This window comes from Numenius arquata, chromosome 3, assembly GCF_964106895.1.
Source record: "Numenius arquata chromosome 3, bNumArq3.hap1.1, whole genome shotgun sequence".
Taxonomy (NCBI): Eukaryota; Metazoa; Chordata; class Aves; order Charadriiformes; family Scolopacidae; genus Numenius; species Numenius arquata.
The window spans coordinates 48,931,433-48,958,878 of record NC_133578.1 but is presented as its reverse complement, the minus strand read 5'-3'; the positions used below and the strand labels follow the sequence as shown (position 1 = coordinate 48,958,878).

The window sequence follows — 27,446 nt, the reverse complement described above, 5'->3', positions numbered from 1 at the left end:
AACTGAAGTTTTTTTATTACAGATTGAGTGGCCTTGCAATGACATTGACCCACTTCCACAGCACTCTACCTCCATCCCCGCATGCCTAGGCAGTGTCTCTATATACCTCCCTGGTCACCTGTTGCTACTTCCACCTTTCTATGTCTCTTTTTTATGTTGCGGGTTTTTTTCCTCTTTTTTTTTTTTTTCCTTTTTTTTTCTTTTTTTCCCCCCAGGAGCTCCTTGTTCATCTCTGCAGGCCGCCTGCTACCTTTTCTTGATTTCTTGTTCATCAGGATGAACCGTTCTTGAACTTGAAGGAGGTGATCCTTGGAAATCAGAGAGTTCTGGCCCCCTCTCCTCTGTGGGACAGTGTATCATGAGATTATTACAAGGAGTTCAAGTCTGCTTTCCAGCAGTCAAGGGCTGTGATCAATGGGATCTTCAGCTGGTCAGAATTAGACTATTAAATTGCATTTAAGAAAGAAGAAGAAGTGGTGGGGGTAAGTTCTAGTCAAATGGCAAAACTTTTTGCTGACTTCATTAGGTCCATCATGCCTTTTAAATTCTCTGTATTGCTTTTAATTGTGGTCTTTTTTTGATGAACTGTACCAACAATGCTAGCATCAAAAAGATGTGAAAAGTATATGAAGTGAAAGAAGTATAAACAGAATAATAAACTAGGGAACAAAGGGGAGTCTGGGTATGTGAATGACTGCATGTATAAGTCGAAGAAGAAATTATGTATGCTTATGTGTCTTGCATTCCTATAGCTGAAAAAAAAAGATGTCTCACATTTAGGCTCATGCTAAATTTCACATAGGTGAGATTAAATTAGATTATTTCCACACAGATTATAAAACTATAAATGATAAAAAAAAAAGAAAGTAGAACCTGAGCTGAGGCATGGCAAAGTATTTTCATACCATTCCAGGCAGAAGTGGATCTAATTACTTGGACTCATAAACAAATTACATGGCTATAAAACATCATAAGACATCGGTTGCTCTGTATTAATTAGTCATGTGCGTGTCCAGCTATAAACGTGAAGCAGGTCTCTCTTCAGATTTGCAGAGTACTTTGAACAAATTAGAAGCCTCAAGTACTTCACAATAAATAAAATAATACAATCCTGTGCAACACTTCTGCGTGCTTACCTTAAATGTGTCTCAAATATCAAAAAACACTTTAAAAATCTGTAACAAAGGAGGCTGAACAAACAATAGTTGTTATCCTTAATGCTATGTTATACACTGTCACTGTTTTTCCAACCCCTTGTATGTCTACCATGAGACAGCTTCTTCTAGCCAAGTTTCTTGAACATGTTTATGAAAATACCATATGTGGCAAGTGTCAAAGCTTGTTTAAATGAATATATAGCATATCTACTGTTTCCCCTTTACCCACTAAATTGGCTATCCTGTCAGAGAAGGAAATTATATTGCTTCAACATAATTACTCCTGATAATCCTATGATGGATTTTTTACCAACTTACTATCCTCTAGGTGTTGGTAGATTAATTAACAATTTGTTCTAATACATTTCTGGGAATCAAAGCTGGGCTGACCTGATAACTTTCTGGGTCCTCTTCTTCTTAAAAATAGGTGTAATGCCTCCCCACACTTACTGGTTTTCTATCTTATATGACCTCCATAAATTTTTGAAAAAAATCATTACTAGTCCACACACAGATTCAGCTAGTCCTTTAAGCACTCCAGGGTGAATCTCATCATACCATTTCCACTGAATTCATTTATTCATATGCTGGTTAGTCAGTTCTTTTATTCCATACCCTCTGGCTAAAATTTATTTTCTTAAATAGCTGGTCAGCTGACCCTTTGCTAAAGCAAAAGAAGCCTTTTCTGTATCATCTACTATCTGCTCTCCTTTCCTGCTAAGTAACAGCAGTACAAAAAAGCAGAGGAAGTTACTCTAATGACAATCTTTTTGTTGCCTTTTATACTGTCATGTGCCTTAGCCTTTCTGGCTTCCAGTTAGATGACTGCTGTTCTTTTCTACTCTCTTCCAGTCACAGGGTTTTGATTCCACATTTTGTAGTATTCCTTTGCATTTTTCAGTGTGTGAAAGGAACTTGATCCTGCCATATTATTCCTTTATTCTGCTGCTTCTGCTTCAGGAGAATTTTCTGTTCTACCTTAAGCTCAGCCAATGCAAGATTTTCTGCACTCCTTTTGTCCCTAAAATTTCTTTCCAAGAGATCCTACTTACCAGTTCTCTGAGCTCATTGAAGTCTGCCCTTTCTGAAATCCATTATCCTATTTCTATTGCTCTCAGTCCTCCCTTTTCACAGTGAATATTTTGAGATAACTAAATTTTAACCACTCCTCCTCTTAGTCAAAATCAAATCTAAAGTAACCTCTTCCCTCTTAAGTTTCCCCACGTTGTGGGTCAAGTAGCTAAGCCCTCTGGCCAGCAGCTGAGCACCCACACAGTCACTATCTCACCCCCTTACCATTGTCCCCCATTGGGATGGAGGAGAGAATAAGAAAAGCAAAAGTGAAAAAAAACTCATGGATTGACATAAATGTGGTTTAATAAGAGAAGGAAAGAGGGAAAAAACCAAGATGCAAAGGCAATTACTTTCCATCTCCCACAAGCATACTGGAACCCAGGCAGTCTCAAACCAACAGCTACTTTGAAAAGGAAACCCCCCCAGTTTTTATTTCTGAGAATGATACATGATATAGAATATCCTAGAATATCCTCTTGGCCAGTTTGGGTCAGCTGCCTCAGCTGTATTCCTTCCCAAGGTATTGCTCACGCCCAACCTGTTCATTGGGAAGGCAGAATAAGAAAAAGAGAAAGCCTTGAGGCTGTGCAAACACTGTTCAGCAATTGCCAAAACTGGTGTGTTTTAGTAACAAATCCAAAACACTGCGCCATATGGGATCCTATGAAGAAAGTTAACTCCATTCCAGACAGATCCAGTACCATGTTTTGAAATAAGCAAATATTCTCAACATTGTCAAGAACTTTATAAGCCATTGATCTCCTCACATATTAATATGCTAGCAGATACTGAGATAATGAAAGTTTTCCATTGCCATCAGGTGAAGGCTTCAGTTAGTTGCTTGAAAAAACTTCTCATAATATTCTAGAGAGTTAGTCATTAATAGATCCGTGAGAGAACACAACCTAGGATGTTTTTTTCTCTTTAAAGTTCACTCAGAACTTTCCACAGGTCTCTCTCATCTCCCTGTTTTGCGTGTAGAACAAGTATTTATAAGAAATCATTCAGAAGCTAAGAGGTGGAAGTGCATATACATGCCAGAAACCACAGAACACCTTCAAAAATCTTTTGAAATCCTGTCATGGGGACACAGTAGACCATGACTACCAGTAATACTTAGAGTTTAACAGCTTGCACTTGAGAGTAATGTTAAAAGAGGGGTTGTCTTCTCCAAAAGTAATATTCCTATCACTTCAGCTAAGGGCAGATATATGATAAAACTTCACATTACTATTATGTAGAACGCAAGCTCAGATCTAAAATCCTCCTGCCTGTCTCATTCTAAGATCCCACCCTTGAATTTCCGGGTGAAGCTTTCAGACGAGACCAGGCTTGGAAAAGTCCTGCTAAAGCATCTCTGATTTCGGGACTGAGCTGTTACTGCACTTCAGCCATAGTAGAAATCAGTCCTAACTCCTTTTATGGATCTGGAGCATAAATTCTCTATTTACGTTTATGAAAACTAAGATTTATTGAGCAGAAATGCATGTGTGCACGTCTGTCTGTCAATCCCCTTAACAATCTGGAATGCTTCACTAAGATTGACTGATTTGGAAAAAGAAAAAAAAAAAAGATGGGAGTTTCTTCAGGTTTGTACAAGCTGTATGAAAAAGTCACCCGGGAAATATGAGAAAGGGGCTATCAATGCCTGCCTGAACACCTGAGGAAGAAGTCCAGTCTTGTTAGAAGTTAGTTCTCACCCTTGACATACAAATCAATGAGAAACCAGATCTGTTGCTCTGAAACTATTAGTTCTTTTCACAGAACCCTGCAAATAAAATAGTCACAAGAAGGAGACCATAGTCAAGTAATAAAGCATAAGGATTAAAACTTGAAATAGCGCTCAACTTTAAAAAAAAAAAAAATAAAATATTGACTGTAGTACGAGAAGTGAAGACATTAATAAACACTTCACAAATTGCCACACCAGTCCTATTGTTAGTAGATTTAGTAAATGACAGATTTAGTATTTTATTGTGTACTTCATTATAATTTCGTTAAACGTTACACTTTTATATGGGCCTAAGGTCTGCTTCTCTTCTCCTACACTTCCATTTTCACTTCAGAAAAAGAAAAAAGGAGGTGTGGAGGGAAAATTAAATTACCAGTGCATAAACAAATAAACATTATATTTTTAATGCAACACATGTTTAAATTCAAAGCTTGAATTCCAGACTGAGCACTTGGGTGGGGTCTTACAGAATCTAACGCTCACCAAGCACAACTCCAGTGGCTTTAGCAACCCTGGAAAAAAACCCATGCAAGGTGATTGCGTTCTGCTACTTCATCCTAAAGAAGTGTCACTATCAAACATTTTTTCAAAGAGTGTTTTAATATAGCAAGACTCCATGTGCAATACATCTTACAGTTTAAAGCTGCACTCCTTTCCTTTGCATTGTTTTTGCATTGGCAAATAACATCCATGATGTGTATACTGAGAAGGCAGACACCACCTTTTGGCCTCAGTAAAACATGAGGTATTTTCACTAAGAAATAAAATTGTGGTCCGACTGATTTAGTTTTATCTATTCTTCTGAATGCTTGTATATTTAAATATCCTAAGTGTTTTATTTTATTTACAGCAAACAGAAACTCTGGTGTTTGTTTCCGACTAAAAGAGAGGTATTATGTGCATATTGTGATCATTGCTTCTAAGTATTAGTCAGGAATTTTGTTTGCTAGGCTTACTCCTAATTGGCATAAGCTAGTTTTTTAAGACAGGCATCATACGGACAGTATCTCTGGAAGTGAGTCACCAGATAGTGTCAGACATTACAATACTGACTCTTTTACTCACATTCAAAACCTTTCAGTGTGATTATATTTCTTGCAAACATCAAAGAGTCAATGGGAAAAAATTCCTTTGTCTCGTTCATGGGCTACACAATGACAGTGGTAGATACATTTCAGATTATCATCATTTTTCTAATAAAAATTAAATTGCAGTAAGTTGAGATGAAATCTCACTTACCTGTAAAGTGCTGAAAGCGGCCGCTTGTTGCCAGGTTTTGGTCTGTATGGTTTTGGTTCTCCTGCCATGTTGATATCTGAAAGCAAATATTTGGTATTAGTAAGCTAAAGGTCTGGAAGTTAGCGTGAGTTTACAAAGGCACTTTCAAGTCACCGAAAATGAGCAATGGACAGTGAAAATGGACAGCATACCTAAAACACCTACCTAGTTTTTACCGCTTCTGGATTGATGCTATAAAACTTTCCTAAAAATTCTTACTGTAATGCATGAAGATTTTAGGCAAAAAATCAGTTATTGGTAACTGACACTTTTTAAACATGAGTTTCCACTCATGAAGCTGAAGCCAATAATGCATTTCTGTTACAGAAGGAGACTTGAATGGTAACATAGATGAAGAGATAAACTATGATCGCAAGTCAAAATCTGTTGTGTAGGGCTATAATGGCTTCTGAAGAATTACCATTTAGGATGTAGAGAAATGCATGCTGATTTGTAACTTCCACTTCACTATACCTTTTTTTTTTTTTTTTTTTTTTTTTTCCCCATTCCAAGTATAAAAACGCACTGGCTTTAAAATCTGGTTTTGCACATACCGTGTTTTACGCATGTACTTATAATTCTCAACAACACCAGAAATCCTGTGCACACTTTTAAAAAGTTCTCTTACATTATGCCCAGGTATTTATCCTTGAAATTTAAAAATATGTGAAGCTTATACAGACATTAGTCATGCTGGTTCTCAAATTACTCTCTCCTTTTGAATCATACTCAGAGACATACCAGGAAATATATGTCCACCGTTTTGATTGCTTGTAACAGTTACACACAGAAAAAGCAGCACAGACCCTTCTACAGAGAATACCTTGCTTGAGCTTAAGAAGCTGTCTATATAAACACAAACCTACATTAAAAGACCCCCCCCCCCCGCTCCAACTGGATGTTGCAAAACTGTTATTAGAACAAATCACGTGGATAAAGTAAAACTTCTGATTAGGAAACAAATTCCCTGCCATCTGAGTGATGCTACCTCTCCTCAGTTTCTCTCAGTCAGCTGTCACTCAGGAGAGCTAAACCTCTCCTTAGTTTCACTAATAGGCAAAAGAGTAACATTCAACAAATCATCAGTTATTTTAGTGTAAAATTGCTGTGACAGAACAACATATCCCATCTACTGTGGAATCACCAAGGTCAAGACTTTCAAGGAAACACATGCTCTCAGTAAAGTCTGTTTAACCCGAAATTGAGTGTACTGGAGGGAAAAGAGAAGTAGACAGCTGAGGTGTAGAATGAGGAAGCATCCCTGCCCAGCACAGTGATTTTAACTTAAGAATATGCCCAGACATTTTTATTTAAGCTAGTCTTGACCTCAAAAGCTGCAGTAAAAGCCTGAGATACCAGTAAAAGACTAGATAATTTGCTTTCACACAAAGTGAAAAAAATAATCCATCTGACTTTTTTTAACAATCAGATACATTGAAAATGTGTGTCCCTCAGATTTTTTGACAGATAAGATTTTTCCATTGGAAATTTTATTCTTCAAACATTTCAAAGAATTCTAAACATTTTTTTTTCCATTTAAGTTTGTTATTTTGAGCTAAACCAACATTTATTTAAAATTATAAAAGGTCCTGCAATGAAAACTTTTTGTGTCGAACTATTTACTACAAAATATACTTTTTGGTAATTTTTTCTCCATATAAAGCATTTTGAAATTAAATCTGATTGTAGTTCATTTTGTAGGAGCTGTATTACTCTTAAATCGTAGTTTTCTATAAAATATTAAATTTCTTGTTTTTCTTACTCTGAAGCTGGATGAATATTGGAAACACTTTTCATACTGCCTTGAAATGCTTTCCTGACCTTAATTTCAAGCAAGTGCTTTATTAAACATAATGACTTCTTTCCCTGGTTGTTAAAAATTCAGCTATGATTCCCTTATTTAAAGAAATACAAATTCTACTAATATTGACCCAAAGTAAACATCAAGCATTGCTGAAAGTCACTGAGGAATTTTGATAGCTGTGCTGCATTTCCATTGGCTCCTGGAAATAACAGAATTGGAACCAAATTTTTATTCTGTGACCTTTATGATAATTAGACCTTTCCACACTATTTTAATATGCCAGCTTTAAGGTCATTGACTGTATTGACTTTCACCATCTCCTACTACAACTAGGTCAGATTGTAGGAAAAAAAACATAGAATCATAATCTGCTCTTGGAAAATACCTGAGGCTGTGGGATTCATCTTCACATATTTTTCATGTCTCATCTGCTTCCCATTCAGAGCGACAGCCCAGGTCACTATTCTTAGGCATATGAACATCAAAGGACTTTAAAAACTTTTTCACATCCTTCTGGGACAGATCAGTACTATCTTGATGATCATTTTTGTAGACCTATATTTGCAGGTCTACAACAGCCACTTTTAACAAAGATGAGTAGTGTAGAAGACTAAGGGTTGTTTGTTATGTGTTCCCTTTATTTTAATCAAATACTGTCAGAAATGTAACGCTGTAAGAAAACACAGCTGTAAAGCTATTCAGAATCAGTTAAGAGTTGTTGCACTTAATTCTCTGAATGTACTGGCTGAAAACAGTGAACTACCTTATACAGACAGTAATAGCCAGAATTTCTCTTTAACACGGGAAATAGTTCATAGAAAAGCTGTGCACATGGGGCTTTTCTGTTAATATGAAAGTGATTGAATAGCTCTGTGACTCCCTAAGCACCTTGTCGTAAGTTAAGAATGGATGTAGGAAATGGCTTGAAAAGTTAGAGCAGATTTTCACCCCATTATTTTTCAGCACTATCTACTCCAACCTCAATTTTCTAACTAAGATTAGAAGTGAACTTGTCAACATTTCACAGGATAGATTATTTCTAGCTCAACTGGAAATCTTGTGAGATAACTTGTTCTCTTGCTTCATCCATCATTAGTTTCACAGCAGACATTTACATCTACTAGGTCATAAACTGTGTGTCAAATAAATTTGTTGGCTGCAGCACAGAGATTTACCTGCGCTCATGATTCCACCCCAAGGAATGCAGAGAGGTATTACTCCTCATTCTGTAAGATTAGCTACTGCACTTGTACATGAATATGAACCAGAAAACTTGGCAAAGGACAGAGACATTCACATTGTTTCTATGTGGGAGTGGAGCAGTCCAGGGACTCTCGCAGTATTTTCTCTGATCATATACTATAAATGCTCAGTTCATCAACATTAACATAAACTCAACACTGAAATTCCAAATATTAAGGAATGACTAAGAATCGTTAAGTGACTGTGCAGGCAACACCACATAGTAAAGCAACAGCCTGCTCTTTCTGTGTTTTCAGAATCAAATGAGATTACTTTCTTTGTTAAAAGAAATTAATCTTCAGTTTTATCTATTCTTGTTAGCACAGCAGAGATTAGTTGAGGTATGAGATCTAGATTTCATTCAAGGTTGTATGCCATGAGTAGAATATATCTGTTTTCAAACACAGTATTTTATTTCTAATTATACTGGAAAGTGCGTAGAAATCAATGAGAAGAAGATGACTTAAAAAACCCATGCAAACCATTTAGAGAGAGTAGTGGTTGTATTCAGTGGCAACACAAATTTGTCTGAAAGAGCAACTCAACACAGCATGATCTACCGTTCTTCTCTTACGGTTTCCTACCACTGCCTGACTGTGCTCGAGGCTGTATAGTAATGACCAAGGAGACTCTGGTGCATGAACATCCCATTTCTGGAGAGGCGGTATCAGCTAGCCTTGAAGCTTCACTCATAGTTTTGCTGCCAAAACAACTTGAGAATCTGTTCCTGAAGACAACAGTTGCTCTTAAACAACCGTTGTAAGTGCAAGCAATGATACCTGAAGTGTATTCATACCCTAGAAATATTTCAAGGCTTCTCAGTATACCCGCCCTTCAGACTCTTCAAAAAGTTTTATTGAAAAAAAAACCCAAAACAAAACCAATCAACCATTTTGGTTCACAAACACAGATGTCCTAAACTGGAACCTGCAACAGGCACTGGCTCCACCGATGAAAACCGGGACTTGGAAGCTTTCTGCTGCAAATCCAGGACCTATGTCTCAGGCTACATCTATACTATGAAATTAAATAGTGCCTTTCCCAGGCACTAGTACTCAGTTATCTCTTGTATTAAATTGTTAGTGTGGTTCCTGGCATGACTTTTAGCTCCATTTAACAAGTACTTTCTCATAAAATTTCTACACATAGGGAGAGAACTGACATGAGCTAGGGATCCCTGTGAATTGGCATTTTAGTTGCGGTCGCTCTGCTTTGCAGGGTAAGACCCAGTGGAAGAGAAGGGTTCCAAGTTCCTATAATTATTACTGATATGGCCTCTGAGTGTGGGCTCCATGTTAGAAAGGCTGGGAACCAAGACTTGGAGCTAAGCAAACCTTAAGGGTCTCTGCAGGTCAACAGCTAATTTTCTAAGACATTTTTCATCAGATGATCTTCCACCCATTCTTGTAAATGGTTGCAGAAATTGAGACATTCCTTGAAAAACCTCACAGTTGCTTGACTCCAAATTTTGGATGAAAAGGGGTTTTATTGTGTACTTCCAGACCAGTTCTGCTTTAGACTAACCTTTAATGGAAGAAACGGTAACTAAAATTAACGTACAGAGAAAGAATTCGCACAATGAATGTATAATTTAAATCCAGACAGAGATATGGGTATAGGGAAATCAGGATGCATTTTCTTCTTTTTCAGATGGTCCAAAGTATATAGGACAGAAGAGGAAGACCAAGAGGCAGATGCAATTTAGTGAAAGCCTCTAGTCATGTGATTTATAGCATAAATGAACACCAGCAAAGTTAATGTTAATCTAGCTTTCTTTTATACTCTTCCAACTACCAGTCCTATAAATCTCCCTGCTGCGCACTAAAAGAATTTTAATGAAGTCATATGACATTTTTTACATCATAAAGTTCCTTTTTTCTTTTGTATGTTACATTAATTACATGTCATCTCCTCCCTTGTCCTCATCTCTAGCACTGAAATTTGAAAAAAATTGGAAAGGAAAGGACAGTTCTCAGTTCTGTTCAACTCTGTGCCCAAATTCAACAGCTGTAAAGAAGAAACTTCCCAGAAAATTGAACACAAACTCAAATTAATTTCAAGGCTAGTAAAAAATTAAATGAAGGTCTGGGTCACACGTTTTCCTTTTCCATAATGCTATTAAAAATAATTTGCTTGTGGGCCTCTCAGCTGCATTTGGATTTTCTCTCAGCATTGAAGTAATTGGAAGCCTTTTTTTGTACAAAGGTGACAGCTATTGTTAATGCTTCATACAGAAAGAGCCGCTTGTTGAATAGTATATGAAACTGCTTTGTTGAACCAGCTCTTCTTTCATTAAATACTGCTAAACTGAAATGAGGCTATAGGATTATATAAGCTATCATTCCTAACACCATTCAGTAACAGAAGTGTCAGGCGTTGTCTTGCTGGAAAATCTCTTTCTGTTCCCCAGGGAACTGGGTTGGTGTGAGGATAGGCGACAGCTAAAAGGGGAAATCCTCTCCTGTCTACATACCCATCACAAACCATTTCTTCAGGGTCCTGGAGATAGCAGTGTCTCCCCTCATCCATCTCCGAATGGATGCCGATATGCTTCACGGTTGACACAGAGCATTGGCCTGCCTTGGGTTTTGTCTGTTTGCTGCCACCCCTGCACCTCCCGCCCCAAGTAATGGCACAGTCACTGGGCAAACCTTTCTGGCCCATTTGGGTATGTGACCAGCAGTGGTCCTTGCCCTGCCCATCCTGCCTGGGGAAGGGGAAAATCCTAATTTTGTGGCCTCTTGAAAACTGCCCATGGGTTTTGCTGAGATTGCAGAGGCAGTGGCCGAGACCTTCCGACCTGCTTCTCTGCTGGTACTTGAATCCCTGCAGATGACACTGGGGCAAGGCTGGAGTACTGGGCTGCAGGGGAAGGGGTACTATGGAGAAAAGGCCACATCTTGTGAAGTGCTTCCTATGGCTAGGAAGCCCTGTTGGTGGCAATCCTCCCCACTCATCCCCCTCGGTACCAGACTCGTGGGTTCTTCTGTGGGAAAACCCACACTGCAGTTTTGCAGATGCAAAAGTTTCAGACTCAGGTACATGGGACTGTGTGGCCACAGCCACTTATGTGCAGACCAGCTGTAACAGCCGCGGGAGTTCGGGTGTGGAAAATCTGTGGAAATCCCTAGTTAGGTTTGTGCGATGGCAGCTCACTGTCATATGAGTGTTTCACCCCACCAGAGCCAAACTATAGATGCAGGCAAGTTTAGTCTTCCAGTAAGAAAATGCTTTTAATTTAATCAATTTTTCAACTGCTCTGTTTCCCACCCAGAGAAAAAGGTTTCTACCTCACAAGTGCTTTTTAATTCTGAACATGCGGAAGATTAACAGTGCCATGAGGATAGAGGGAACTGTCTTGGTTTCAGGAAGTACATCAGGTACTTTCTCCTACCTTCAGAAAAAGAAAACAACTGTTTTAATTTAAGTTTAGCCAGCCCCCCCAAAAAAAAAGTTCGAGCAGTGACTCTCGTATGATCCCAATCCTGGCTTGTGCTGTACTTTCTCATTGCTGTTATTAATGGGAAACAGAACTGGTCCTTGAGTTACAGATTTTTTTCAGACAGCGAGGTGTGCAAGGAGCACCTTTCTTTCTTTGCCTTCTCTTGATCACAATAAAGATGCTGTTTACAAAAAGAAAATAGAGCACCTGTCTTCTTTCAGATCAAGCACAGTCATTACAGGGCAGCAGCCAACAAACTCTCTGCTGCTTTTCTTTGGTAATAAAAGATAGTTATTACCATGAGACTCAGGCAAGGCTTAATGTTGACTAGATGTCTGAGTTTCTCAGCATTGCAATTAGCCTCAAGCAACAACATTAAATAGTGTAGTGGGGATACAGTATGAAAGACCTCATCTACCTCTTTCAGTTTTCAATATGATTTATTCTATAGAACATGCCCTGAACCTCAGTAATTTTCAACTCTTCCTCAAAATACATTTATTTCCCTCTCTTCTGATACTCGGCTACTTTCTCTGCCCCACAGCCTTTTATCCAACTCTCCTACTAATGTTAGCTTCATGCTTCCAAGTAATAGTTTTTCATGACAATTTAAATTTGTAGCGTACAAAAGGGTTCACTGTCCCTGTTGCCCCAGTCCCTTTGTCTTTCTCACTATTTTTCCTGCAGATGGTCAACTTTATTAATGCAAACACAAACAAAAAGTATTTCCCCTAAAATAACCATCACAATAACAGTATTTCGCCAAAAATTACCAACATTCTTTTGTCTGCATTTGTTAACCATATTTCTTGGACATTCCAACAAAATTTGCTTACATTTGAAGTGTGTTTCCTCATAATTTTGAAAAGTGAATGTTCCTGAGGCTTTCTGGGTTGCACAAGCGAAATGACTTCCAGGGAAATGCTTTCCAACTCATAGCTCATTATGCGCTTTGCTGCAGCCCTGGGGTCTGTCCTGGTTTGGGCAGGAGAGTCCAGAAGCCCCAGGGGCATGAGGCAGAGGCAGCAAGAGATGGTGTGGGGCAGAGGATGTGGATGGGCACCTTCAAGGGCAAAGTGTGTCTCTCTCAAAGATTGGCTACTATATCTGTTTCTGCTCCTGGGGTTTGTTGGCGTAACAGTCATTACTGAGGGATAGGTACATTTTTGATACCCTGAACTTTGCGGTCAAAACCTCCAAAGGTAGCTTTGACCTTGAGGTTATTCCCACAGGCTAGAGGCTTTCGTCCAGGCTCGCACCAGGTCAACGAGGAATCATGCTGTGGATTTCACTGAATCTTGAAAAATGACGACCACAGATCACAGGAGGATGGCAGGAGAGACAAGAATGGACCTCTGCAACCTCACATGTACTTCTACCATTTTCTACTACTATTCCTCTCCAAATCACGCCAAATTTTATTCTCATTCTTTGCCCTGAAAACCTTCTTCTGTTCTTCCTGATCTTTTTGCAGTAATCTAAGCTTTCATCTTGGCCCACCTCACTTCAGCAAGACCCCTGCCCCAAACAACTACTCTCAACTACTTCCAGCTGTTCAATTCTCCTTTCTATATACCCTCTTTCTGCCCATGATCTTCATGTTCAGGTTTATCTGGATTAGGAGATCTATAGAGGATGTTCTTTCCAAGCTCCAAATACACTCTGGAATTTCATAGCACAAGTCTTATAGCATTTCTCTTGAGATACAGTAACTTTCTCAGTGACAACTTTATGAAACTTTGTGTCCCAAATTATAGACTCATAGAATTATAGAATGGTTTGGATTGGAAGGGACCTTTAAACATTAGGTAGTCCAACCCTTCTGCCATGAGTAGGGGCATCTTTCACTAGATCAGGTTGCTTAAAGTCCCATCCAACCTGACTGTGAACACTTCCAACAATGGGGCATCCACAACTTCTCTGGGCAGCCTGGTCCATTGTCTCACCACCATCATTGTAAATTTTTTTTTTCCATATATCCAGTATATAATATTAGGGTTCTGAAAAGCTTTGTCTTTGCAGCACAACCATTGTAAAGCATATGATGGGCAGCCACAGAATTAGCTCATATTTTTTCATGTAAAAACTTTAAATATTCCCTTAATGTTACCAGGGTTTTAGTATTATAAAATAATATAGCAGTAATATCAAGGAAAATGCCCCGTGACACTCACTAGCCTAAAGTCTACCATTTTTATTAACAGGTCAGGGTTGTGTTGAATAAAAGGAGAGCAGAAGTGGAGACAATTACACTGAAATTTGGCACATGGGAGGAAACATTATTGTAGAGGTGATTTAAAAACAAACTATATGCCAAATCAAATATTTCGGTATTAGCAAGGCTTGGGTTCTAGCCACGTCCTCAGTCTCTTTGATTGCCAGTGCATGAAGTTCCACAGTGGGTTCAATTTGACAACCAAACTACAATGGCATAGAAGCCTATTGCAAAAGCAGGACGTATAATAATTTGAAATACTGAAAAGCTTCAAAATGAATGCCATGCAGTGTTATTTTATTCAGGTCTCTGGCATTCCTGCAAGGAAAATCTAAAAACAGCTGATAGGAATAGAGAAAATGCAATGTCTTGTCAGACTGATGGTTCATATACTGTAGTTTTCTGCCTCCAGCTGCCGCGGATGCTTTGGAAGGAAATGAAAGAACCTCAAACTAGTTAGAAACAAGATTATTGTCTTATCATCCATTGTCTTATCATCTCAACATGATTCTCCTCCTAAAATGCTAAGTAGTTTAGGAATACTTTAAGTCCTAAAGCATGATGTTTTATCTTTCCTCCTATACTGATTTTTTCAGTACCTAACTGGTACTTACTAACTGGAACTGGAAATCACTACAACTTCAAATAGCTTTGCTAACTACAAAAGTGTCCAATCTCTCCATTATTTTTACTAATATACCACATTGGTGTAATTTTTTAACAATAAACTGGGTTTCTCAACAAGAAGTGAGCTCGGCTTTGGCCTTATAATCCCCCCACCCCTCATCCCCTCAAACCCTTTTTCAACCACTATTCATTTTACCCATTGGAAATAACCAAAATCATAGAAGGCACGTCAGTAACCCTTTCTCTAAACAAAAAACATCATCCTTTTCTCTGCAATTTATTGAACTTTTGCTGTTTACTTCGGTAGATTTACATTTGGTCTTGGATGAGGATACACTGCTGATTCAGAGGTTCTCTTGCATGTGCTTTAAGGTGTACTACATATTATTAATGACATTAATTTGCATATATCATGTATCAATAACAGGAAACATTGTAAAAAGTTACTAAAAATCATATTAGGAAATAAAGTAATTATTCTGAAACTCATTAAATTGAGTCTGAATATCAAAGGTACTACCAAAAATACCATATGACTTTCTACATTAGCTCTGCCATACAAAGAATAGATCTCTGTTACCCACAAAGAAAATATGTCATTTTGGCTCAGACACGATAGGAACCAAGAACTCATCCACTCAGAGTTAATTCTTCTCCTCAAAAATCTGAGACTGTGGTTCCAATTTATTTTTTCAGACTGTGATTATTTTGGACAAACCACAGATAAACATACAGCACAAATATTTGTGAAAAGGCTTCAGAAACAAATCTCTACTGCAGTTGGCATAACAAATATGTAGAGCTAGACAAGACAATAAACACCCATTGGACATTCTCTTTCTTGAAGGCTTTTTGGGCTTATGTCAGATTCCTGTAAGGAGTCCAGAATCCTTATTTTTGTGTCGAGTCTCATTGGAAGCAATAGTGCTGCTTCTGCAACTTGGCCATGAAGTTAAAACAGACACAACCCCCTCCAGGATTAAAATTTTCACCCAGGTTGCTAACTTCTACCCAAGGTTCCTGCATTTTCCTTTTCCTTCATATGTTTGTGCATGTTTCCTTGTGTGTGAAAATATTCACAATAGAAGTCCTTATTTTCAACCGGAACTATTTTTGTTAAGTTTTGCAATTTATCTTTATCACACAGTTTCTGAAAATAGAAGGTTGCAAAATAACACTGAGGGATATTGAATTCTTGAATTTGAAGTTAAATTATTGCTGCTGAAGTGGACACTGGAGACAATTGCTTTAATATAGCAAACAAAACATTCCTGAGTCTCAGAAATGTCATATCTGAAATTGTTATCTATCATTACTGCTGAGGGAAGACCCTCTTAAACCTCAGGATCTGCAACTTTTAGAACTGTTAGATTCTTTCTTTCTTTCCATTCATTCTTTTTTTCATTTTTTTTTTTTTTCCCCAGTGCAATGAGGAATTCCAGTGGCTGATCAAATGAAACAGCTCTCTAAGCTCACTTGGAAACATTAATCTTCTGGACATACTGCATAAACCACTAAGCTCATGCCTGTCATTTAGAATGAGACAGGGAGTACATACAAAGAAAGATGCAGGCAGACTTTTTAAAGCCTTCGCATTGTTATTTTAATTAGTTTTGGGTCTAAAAGAAGATCTCTAAATCTTGCATTGCAACAAACAAAAATGGCCAGAGAAAAACATTGGGCTGGATGATCCCTCTGAATAGAAATGAATGTGATTCAACATGATACTTCTTCAGCACGCTGCCTCCTAATCTTTCGCTTCCTAATGTTCAGCTCCTTATCAGACACTACTGTTAACATCATGCCATACTTTTTGCTTGAAAGGAGAGCCAGTTTGAAATTAAACCCTAAAAATATTTATGTTGCCTTGATATACATTGGTCCAACAGCCTAGAGCTAGCTGTGCATACCTTTACTCAGCTGTAGCCTGAACCTTACAATAATTTCCCATAATGCTGATACTTATCAGTCTTATACGCATTTATAATTTCATACTTAAAAGTATTTGTACCTATCTTCCAAGCAATTAGGCTAGAGTGGAAAAGCAGTGCTCGTGTAAGAAAGGAAAAAGCTTTGGACGAGAGTTTCAAAAGTGCTCAGTGTTAGTGTAACCTTCCATTTAAGTCTGTGGTAAAATCAGATTTAGGAGATTTAGGTCAGTGTTGTTACTTTTTGCTCTTCAATCATACGTTGTGCAATAATCAGAAGAATTGTCTTTTCCTTTTTTTTTTTTTTTTTTTTTTTAACTTACTGAAGTGGAATCTAGTAAATTCCAATAAGGAAGAACATTGTGGCCTTTACATTTGCCACTTGTTCATTCACTTGGTCACTGTCAACCTGAGCTGCCTTATTTTAGGGAAAAAGTACATTCAGCAACAAAGACTCCCGGGGATTCAGGATGTCATGGCCTGTAATGGAAGTGTTCTAAAAGTGACAATGGGAAATTCCAGCTGATTGTGTGATCTTTGCAGCTGTATTTATGGAAAAATTGTTATTCAGAGAACGGCTGTGTGCTTGAGTGTGTGGCATTACTTTATCTGTACTGTTCAGTCAATATGCTGCACATCGGACCACATTGCTGTCTCAGCAGCAGCTACCCGCCATTCCCAGCTCATTTCCTTTTTATACGGTGATCCACAAAGAAATGGAAATAACATTGGGAAACTATAAATTGTAATAAATGAAGTAAATATTTCATTTTGTGCCATTCACTAGGATACTGAGTCACCACCATAATGACAATTAACCCTTTTTGTGTGCACATTGTGTTCTTTCTTTTGGTGTTATCCCCCAGAGGTCTTTTTTTGACACTTCATGGTTTTAAAGGCTGAGATTAATAGAAAAAAATTGCGAACAGAAGTGCTTCTCAGCTTCAGCTCATATTAAGTGGATGCAGGCCAAGATCGAGCATCATTTACCCATCAGAAACCCAGTACTCACTTCAGGATATTCCCAAGTTCTGATGTGGGAGGGATGCATCAGTATTTGGAGTGGATTCATGTTTTCTTTCAGCACAGTTATACATTTAGGTTTGTCTGGAAATAGGGGCTGTTCTAACAGTTCTATTCACAGCAAGTAACCCAGAATGGTCAACCTTTATTTTACTTACATTCAAATAATTCTCTTCTAAACGAGAACAGTGCTCAAACCTACTGCACTTATTAGATCACAGCTCCCCAAATCCTGCTCAGATATTGAAAGTCTATAAATCCCTCTCTCCAAGATGTGCAAAATAAAAATGCCCACAAGTTATTACATAGAATGATTAATGTCTGGCTGTACTCTTTAAATTAAAACATGTTTGTTTTGTTTCTCTGATACATGTTGCAGTTTTGGGTAATACAGTTGACTATGAAGGACTATCCCCAAAGGAAAACAAAATCCACTTGCAGATACCAGTGGCTCAGTTTGGGGTTCAACACGTTGTTCAGGATACACTACCCCTGGTGACACATGCTGACAAGGACGGTCATCATGGATGGTGCATGGCACATTTTTTTTTTCTGCTAGAATGCCAGCCAAAACTGAAATGGTATTGCTGCCATGGCAGAACAAGCAGCAAGGGCAGGCACAGTAGGGATTAGTACTGTCATTGACATAGACTTCAGCTGTCAGAGAGGGATACAACCTGTTGTATAGTAGATGGGATAGAGGAGGGCAAGTGAATTAAAACCAGTCCATTAAGAATAAAAATATTCCACTCGGGTCTCACAATGTTCATAAACTGGGTACATCCTGTTTTAGTTCTGCCTTTCCCTTTACCTCTGATTGCTTCACAGGCAGCTCACATAGGAGTCTGTGGGTTGCCTGTGAAAAAATTTTCTGGTTTGTGTGACAGTGTATTACAGCAGTGCAGACGCAGAAATTATCTAGCATGGCATAGACATCCCCTAGGACTCCAAGGACAAAACTGAGGTCTTGATTTTCACAGAGTATGATGAACTTTTATGGTGCATGCATGTAATTCGACATTTGCAAATACCTAAATGTATTTTTCATGCATTATCAAGAGAACTAGCTGTTGGAGCATTTGCATATGAAGAGCTTCCCCCATACACAGATTGCCAGGTTCCAAGTTTTTCATATCTAGGAAAGGTTCTAACTATCACCTCTTTAGCTGAATCCAATTTTATTTAATTCTTTTTAAATTGAGAGGAAAAATAAAAAAAGTGTACAAAAACCATAAACACTAGAGAAGCTGCAATGTTAGAGGTGTAAATATACTTAATGTACCAATATATCTTAAATATTAATATTTTAAATTTTAAATCTGTATTTAGAAAAATTTTGCAGTTTTACAGAATGCAATATCTGCAGAATAGTATGAGATATTTCACTAGTCTTTGCTTTCACTGGTTCTACTAAAAGTTAAGTATGAATATCTATTCTGATATAGAATGGTATTGGGAGAGAAGCGAATCAGTTCTTTTGTTCAGATAGACACTTCTATAGTTCAGTCACTGGCATTCCAACAACGAAAGGAATATCTCCAAAGGTCAAACACAAATTACATTTATGTGTCCCAGAAAATACACCCTGGCACTTAGGGTGCTTAGTCTAAATTAAATATAAAGTGTTGGGTTTTTTTATAAAATAATAAAATCTTTTATTCTACTGTTTACCCAGTATATTTATGTTTATTTACTCAACAAAATATTTCAATGGTTACTATTTTATCCAGCGATAGAAATTGTACAAGAAAATTGCAGTGTTAAATCCCTACACTGTGAACAGAGGTAGGAAGTTATAGATCCATACTTCTGTCAAATAGGCAATGGGGAAGACAGCACTGCTAACCATAGCCATTTGGGAAAGAATTCTTTCAGTCATTAATCTAGGTATCAATTCATGTGCCAGTATTAAAAAAAAAACCACACACCACCAAACAACAAAACAAAACAGAACCATAGAACCAGCTGTATTTTGAAGAGAGTTCAGCTTTTATTTACTTTCAAAATCCAGCTGTTTCTCCCCCTTCTTTCCTTGCATACCCACCTGAAAAAGCCAGCACCCTTCATTTCCCTTTTTATTCCTGGGAACAGAACTTGTTGTATGCCAATCACTTCTGAAAAATCAGTCTTTTCTCTTAGCGAGCAACATAAAAGCTGAACTTTCTTACAGGCAACCCATATTAAGAAGACTGAACAGGTTTGACATGCTGCCCCGGAAATAGCTGTCTGAGGCTGTCATGAGCAAGGTTGTATTAGGCTGTGAGCTTTCATGTTTATTGTGCCACCTCAAAATAAATGGTGCCTTCTTGGTATGCAAGGGACTCCGCTTTCATACCGCACATCCATTTTTGGCATGCAAACACTTGAGCCACATGGATCTCCAGCAGCTCCATCCAGGAGCAACCACCCGTCCCCCCAGGCTCACCCACAATGCCATGAAATCTGCTGCATCTAGCAGTATCACGCCATGTCTATCTTTTCCTTCACTGTCTCCTTTGTGGGTCCCTATGAAATTGGAAAAATAATTGGCAAAAATTTAAATATTACAAACAAAATTTATTACCACGCCCATTACTATATTTAGTGATATTTAGGCATTTATTCTTGTGTTAATATTGCTGTTTACAGAAACAGTAGCAACTAAAGCTTGACTATGTGTAGGGTTGTAAAGCTGACTGAATTAAGAATATTGTTACCTTAACAACCGAGAAAGAGAAAAAACAGCCACCATATTGGTAAAAAGATCTAAAAGCTACGATGGTCGTGGGAAGAGACAGAGGCAGTTCAAGTGCAAACTCATCCACTCTACTGTATGCACAAGATAATACATATGACTGTGCTAAAGCACATGGAAAATAAGGAGGTGATTAGTGGCACCCAACATGGCTTCATCAAGGGCAAATTGTGCCTGAAAAATTTGGTGGCCTTCTATGATGGCGTTACAGCATTGTTGGATAAGAGAAGAGCAATTGACATCATCTACTTCTACTAGGACTTGTGCAAGGCATTTGACGCTGTTCCACACGACATCCTTGTCTCTAAATTGGAGAGACATGGATTTGACAAATGGACCACTCAGTGGATAAGGAATTGTATGGATGGTTACCGTCAAAGAGTTGCAGTCAACGGATCAATGTCCAAATGGAAACCAGTGACGAGTGGTGTTCCTCGGGGGTCAGTATGGGGACCAGTACTATTTAACCTCTTTGTCGGTGACATGGACAGTGGGACTGAGTGCACCCTCAGCGAGTTTGCTGATGATATCAAGCTGTGTGGAGGGGTCAACATACTGGAGGGAAGGGGTGCCATCCAGAGGGACTTGGACAGGCTTGAGAGGTGGGCCCGTGTGAACTTCATGAAGTTCAACAAGGCCAAGTGCAAGGTCCTGCACATGGGTCAGGGAAATCGCAAGCACAAATACAGGCTGGGTGGAGAATGGACTGAGAACGGACCTGAGGAGAAGGACTTGGGGGTGTTGGTGGATGAGAAGCTCAACTTGAACCAGCAATGTTCGCTGGCAGCCCATAAGGCCAACTGCGTCCTGGGCTGCATGAAAAGAAGCATGGCCAGCAGGTCGAGAGAGGTGGTTCTGCCCCTCTACTCCACTCTCACGAGACACCACCTGGAGTACTGTGACCAGCTCTGGACACCCCAACATAAGAAGCACACGGATCTGTTGGAGCAAGTCCAGAGGAGGGCTACAAAGATGATCAGAGGGCTGGAGCTCCTCTGCTATGAAGACAGGCTGAGAGAGTTGGGATTGTTCAGCCTGGAGAAGAGAAGGCTCTGGGGAGACTTTCTAGCAGCCTTCCAGTACTCAAAGGGGGCCTACAGGAGAGGTGGGGAGGGACTCTTTATCAGGGAGTGTAGTGATAGGACGAGGGGTAATGGTTTGTAACTGAAAGAGGGGAGATTTAGATTAGATATTAGGATGAAATTCTTTAGTGTGAGGGTGTTGAGACACTGCAACAGGTTGCCCACAGAAGTTGTGGATACCCCATCCCTGAGAGTGTTCAGGATCAGGACAGGGCTTTGAGTAACCTGGTCTAGTGGGAGGTGTCCCTGCCCATGGCAGGGGGGTTGGAACTAGATGCCTTCCAACTCTAACCATGCTATGATTCTATGCTTCTCTGACAAAAATTATCCTATAAACTATGCTCAGAAGTCCACATTTAACTAGTCTTATGTGATCTAAACTATCATCCTTCTTGCACATAAAAATAGCCTTTCTGTGCTTTGCATATCTGTGGTCTTATATCAAACACTTCAATAAACCAATTTGTGAGTACTATGTTAAATCACAAAGTAAGACAAATTATACATATACATGACAATAATTACCTCTTTCTACCATCTCAGCAGTGGAGGAAAGTGGTGTATCAGGAAGAAAAGAAAATACAGTGGGTTATCATATATGCTCTAGAAACTCCATAACAGCAAACAGGAAGGAGCAGTAAACAATGACAGGGGATGAGGAAAACCACAAGAACAAAAAAAAGGAATAAAATATAAATATTTTTATTATTGAGCTATTCCCAGCTGCTCAGGTATAGGAGCTATGAATAGCCAATACAACCTCATACTGTGATAAACTGCCATTTCCTTCCAATCCCCTACAAAAAATCCTCAACAACATCGATACAAAAAAACATGCATTAATTTGTCAACAAGTGTTAAATTGTGGATTTTGCAGCTCTGACCTTAGTGATCAGTAATACAATGTACTTGACCAGTGTCACTTTTTTTCTAAATGTTGCCTTTTCACACTTTGACACTGCACCCAGTCCTGTCAGTCCCACTCACATCACATTCAGGCTGAGCTCTGGGCATGTTCCTCCTGACTGCATGGGTACCCCTTGTGCTATGACTTAGCACAGCTACTAGCTGATCTCCTTTTAGTATCCTTCCAGATAAAGGCACTGACATGCCAAAACCAAACATGACTTATGTTCTCATAAGAGAAATGTCACAGATTATATATTGCCCTGTCATTTTCTGACAGTAAATGAATAATTACTTACTGCAATCTTGAACACGTTACTACTGAAGACAGTAAGATTTCAAACTAGCTGCATAAATACACACAATAATTGCATATTTTCCTTTGTACATAACGATTATAACATTTAAACTGTTATCTGGACCTGTTGTTGTTTTGTTTTTTTTTTTTTTTCCAGTTTTGCTTCAAAGATCTTTATATGTTAATTAATTTTCTCATGTTTAGTAACCTTTTGTACTAACCTTTGCTTTTGTGCTTACTTCCCTAGCTATGAATGCAGCAGATTTATACCCATCTCTGATTCCTATTCAATATAAAGAAAAATTATGTTAAGATGATGCAGGAAAATCATGTCTCTTGTCTCTCTAAAAGTAGGTTCATCAGAGCGAATGCTTACCTTCACCTATCACCAATAAGAACACCAACAATGTATGTAAATTTGCCATAAATAAGTGTTCTGTTTTTGCAGAAAATTATTAGTTCAAAAAGATTTAACATACAAGATCACAGAACCTGAAATACGAGGTGTTAAGTGGGAAACAAGGGAAGGCCTGAGCTACTCAGTCTTCACAGGGATATTTAATGAAAGAGAGGGCAACTGGTCTTCTATAGAGGACAGAGAATACTCAGATACTCTTCAGCTACCTTCCATCAACTGTAACATGGCGGTAATGTGACTGAGAGGATGATAAGTCTGTTTACCATACAAAGCGATGCTGAGTGAAAAGGAAATTGGAAGGAGAAAAACTAAGCAAGAAAAAGGGGATAGCACATGCAAACTCATAGATTGTGCCCTTGACAAGCCGCCTGTAAAAGAGGGAGAGAGGATGTGATCCTGCTTAATAAAGAGATTATTTGCTTTGGATTAGTTATGGGATCAACTGACCTTAGCAGTATCAATTTAAAAGAGATGTCTTATTTTAACTTAAGCACTTGTTTTATCTTAACCTGGTTTTTAATTTCTACATCTCTGAATTCCTGCCCATAGCTATGGAATTAGGTAATTGTGTGCATATTGCCAGAAACCGTATCTCTCAGGAAAGAAGGAGCCAACAGACTTGGACTGTCATATTGTCCATATAAAAGGCTTTAACTAATAAGTTCTATTCTGCACTATTTATTGCTTGCATACTAAACAATGCTCCACATTAACCGGAACAATTAATGGCAGAGTGTAAATATCAAGTTTGAAGGATCTGAACAGTCATTTGTTGCTATAGCTTTAAAACACAAAATGGCTAGATACTCAGGTTAATTCAAAACTAGCTGTAGCAATTGCAGAAATTGTAATGGGGGCAGAAATCAGCCTTTTAACCATTTTATTACACAAAGCTCTTGCTGTTGCTACTACTAATTGAGTTGTTTTAGTTTACAAGAGGTAAACACTGAAAGAAATTTGTTATGAATAATGTAAGCTTGTTATGTTTGCATATTAAAAATATACCATGTTTTAAAAGCCCAGAAGAGTCAGAGTATTAGCAATCCAGTACCTTTCTTCACTACTGCCATTTGCAAAAAGTATCATAAAAACAAATATCTGTAATTTTTTTCTTGAACTTGTTCTAATACATTTTTAGGACAAGAAAAAAGAAATATTAAAGAAGTAGTAAGAATTCATCATAGCTGCAAAATCACGATCCTGAGAAAAAGCCAGAACCAACTGACTGTATAAAGTGCTGGCTGAGAGAAATTTGGAACCATGTGAAAATATTCTATTGATAGATTCTGCCCTCAGGAAAACTTGATTTTGTAAATTCACTGTAAGTGAAAAGGATGGCAAACAATTCGCAACATACCAGCAATCTGCCCTTCTAATGTAAATAACCTGAAGGAAGCCACATCAGAGTTAATTTCTCAGTCAAACCCAGTTATAGCCAATTTCAAGTTTCTAGCATGGTAATTAATTAAAACGTTGCACTTTTATCTCTCGACACGAGTTGCTATGCTAAATGCAATATCTGCCTTCTGATCACAGAAATAACAATTGCATGGTACAGACTGGCAAAAACTTTTACATAGTTTGACTCCCATGCTGTTGTCAAATTGTATGACTAATGTAATGACTGTGTTATTTCTAAGCAATTTGAATCTCTGCTGGTAGGACTAAGCAAGCCAGAAGGAGCTTCTGAGACCATCAACAGTACTGATTAAAGGCAAAGCTCAGAGGAAAAGGAGAGCTGTGATCTATGGGATACAGGGGATCCACTGTCGTCTCCCACCTGTGAACTGAGAACACCACTTCCCCCTCTCCCACTTGAGTTATGAGGTGATGCATCATCACTTCTCCTTCCTCTTCCACATCTCTAATACTTCCCAATAGTGTAATGAGGTTCTCAAAGGATGAATCAAATGATCTTCCAAACCCAAGGACAATGCATAGCAAATTAATTGCACCTGCTGCTATATTATCTCTAATTCAATTCATAGCTGACCCATAGCATCCATCTTTAAACACTGGTGAGGTAGTAGACACTTTACTCCTGAAATGGAGACTCCTTTACCTCAAATGGACTTCCCATGCAAACTGTTGGCACGCCTCAGAAAAACTTCTCTCCTTAAAACTTCAGTGGAACTCTGGAGCGGGAGAATATTTGTTCAGAAAGAGCATCTGAGCGTATCTGCTTGACGATCTGAAAGGGGATTTTGTCTCGTACACAGGGTATGTTTATCTTAGGTGGCTGTGTTGGAACAGGAAAAAATGCATTACCCTGGAAGCACATGGCCCATGATAAACACTTTGTACGGGGATTCAGATGATAAATATTGTCAGCACATATCTGCTACATGGGGAATATCTTCCTAAGCCCCAGCTAGCAATCAGCTTAGTTCTGATACAGAGGGATTAATATATTCACAGGATTTTGTACTGGCCACTGTAACTAGAAATGGCACAAACTGGATAGTAAATCAGCCTCAAAACATGGATATATATATACATATATAGCTTCATTCATTTAAAGATGTATTCAACAAAAAGAACATTTCTGATCTTATTTTATCATAGAATTATAGAATGGTTTGCATTGGCAAGTACCTTAAGGATTGTCTAGTTCCAACCCCCCTGCCATGGGTAGGGACACCTCCCACTAGACCAGGTTACTCAAAGCCCCGTCCTGATCCTGAACACTCTCAGGGATGGGGTATCCACAACTTCTGTGGCCAACCTGTTGCAGTGTCTCAACACCCTCACACTAAAGAATTTCTTCCTAATATCTAATCTAAATCTCCCCTCTTTCAGTTACAAACCATTACCCCTCGTCCTATCACTACACTCCCTGATCAAGAGTCCCTCCCCACCTCTCCTGTAGGCCCCCTTTGAGTACTGGAAGGCTGCTAGAAAGTCTCCCCAGAGCCTTCTCTTCTCCAGGCTGAACAATCCCAACTCTCTCAGCCTGTCTTCATAGCAGAGGAGCTCCAGCCCTCTGATCATCTTTGTAGCCTTCCTCTGGACTTGCTCCAACAGATCCGTGTGCTTCTTATGTTGGGGTGTCCAGAGCTGGTCACAGTACTCCAGGTGGTGTCTCGTGAGAGTGGAGTAGAGGGGCAGAACCACCTCTCTCGACCTGCTGGCCATGCTTCTTTTCATGCAGCCCAGGACGCGGTTGGCCTTATGGGCTGCCAGCAAACATTGCTGGTTCAAGTTGAGCTTCTCGTCCACCAACACCCCCAAGTCCTTCTGCTCAGGTCTGTTCTCAGTCCATTCTCCACCCAGCCTGTATTTGTGCTTGCGATTTCCCTGACCCATGTGCAGGACCTTGCACTTGGCCTTGTTGAACTTCATGAAGTTCACACGGGCCCGCCTCTCAAGCCTGTCCAAGTCTCTCTGGATGGCACCCCTTCCCTCCAGCATGTCAAATGCACCACACAGCTTGGTGTTGTTGGCAAACTTCCTGAGGGTGCACTCAATCCCACTGTCCGAGTCACCAGCAGAGATGTTAAACAGCACCAGTCCCCATACCGACCCCTGAGGAACACCACTAGTCACTAGTTGCCACTCTTTGAATGTTACCATCCAGCCAATTCCTTATCCACCGAATGATCCATCCATCAGATCCATGTCTCTCCAATTTAGGGACAAGGATGTCATGTGGGACAGTGGCAAATGCCTTGCACAAGTCCAGATAGATGATGTCAGTTGCTCTTCCCATATCTACCAATGCTCTAACCCTGCCACAGAAGGCCACCAAATTTTTCAGGCACAATTTGCATTCAGTGAAGCCATGTTACCTGTCACCAATCACCTCCTTCTTTTCCATGTGCCTTAACATAGTTTCCAGTAGGATCTGCTCCATGACCTTGTCAGGCACAGAGATGAGACTGACTGGCCTGCCGTTCCCCGGGTCTTCCTTTTTTCCCCTTTTTAAAAATGGGGGTTATGTTTCCCCTTTTCCAGTCAGCTGAAATTTCACTGGACTGCCACAACTTCTCAAATATGATGGATGGTGGTTTAGCAACTTCATTGGCTAGTTCCCTCAGGAACTGTAGATGTATCTCATCAGGTCCCATGGATTTGTGCACCTTCAGGTTCCTCAGGGGGTCTCAAACATGATCTTTCCTAGTGTGGGCAGTTCTTCATTCTCCCAGTCCTTGTCTTTGCTTTCTGTGACTTGGACGTTGTGGCTAGAGCCCTTGACAGTGAAGACCATGGCAAAAAAATCATTGAGTATCCCAAACTTCTCTATATCCCGGGTAACCAGGTCTCCTGTTTCCTTCCAGAGAGGGCCTACATTTTCCCTAGTCTTCCTTTTGTCACTGACATAGCTGTAGAAGCTTTTCTTGTTGCACTTGATGTCCCTGGCCAGACTTAACGCTATCTGAGCTTTAGCTTTCCTAACCCGATCCCTGCCTGCTCGGGCCATTTCTCTGTATTCCTCCCAGTCTACCTGTTGTTCTTTCCAGCCATTGTAGGCTTCCTTTTTGTGTTT

The 27,446-nt window shown here is 39.2% G+C and overlaps 1 protein-coding gene across 1 annotated transcript in view; it reads right to left on the bottom strand.

The window, feature by feature from the left end:
* Positions 1-27,446, bottom strand: part of RALYL (RALY RNA binding protein like) — a 178,380-nt gene that overhangs the window by 54,772 nt on the left and 96,162 nt on the right. The window contains exon 2 of the mRNA XM_074145926.1: positions 5,203-5,278. Within this exon, the coding sequence (XP_074002027.1) occupies positions 5,203-5,278 (76 nt within the window). The remainder of the gene's footprint in view (positions 1-5,202; positions 5,279-27,446) is intronic.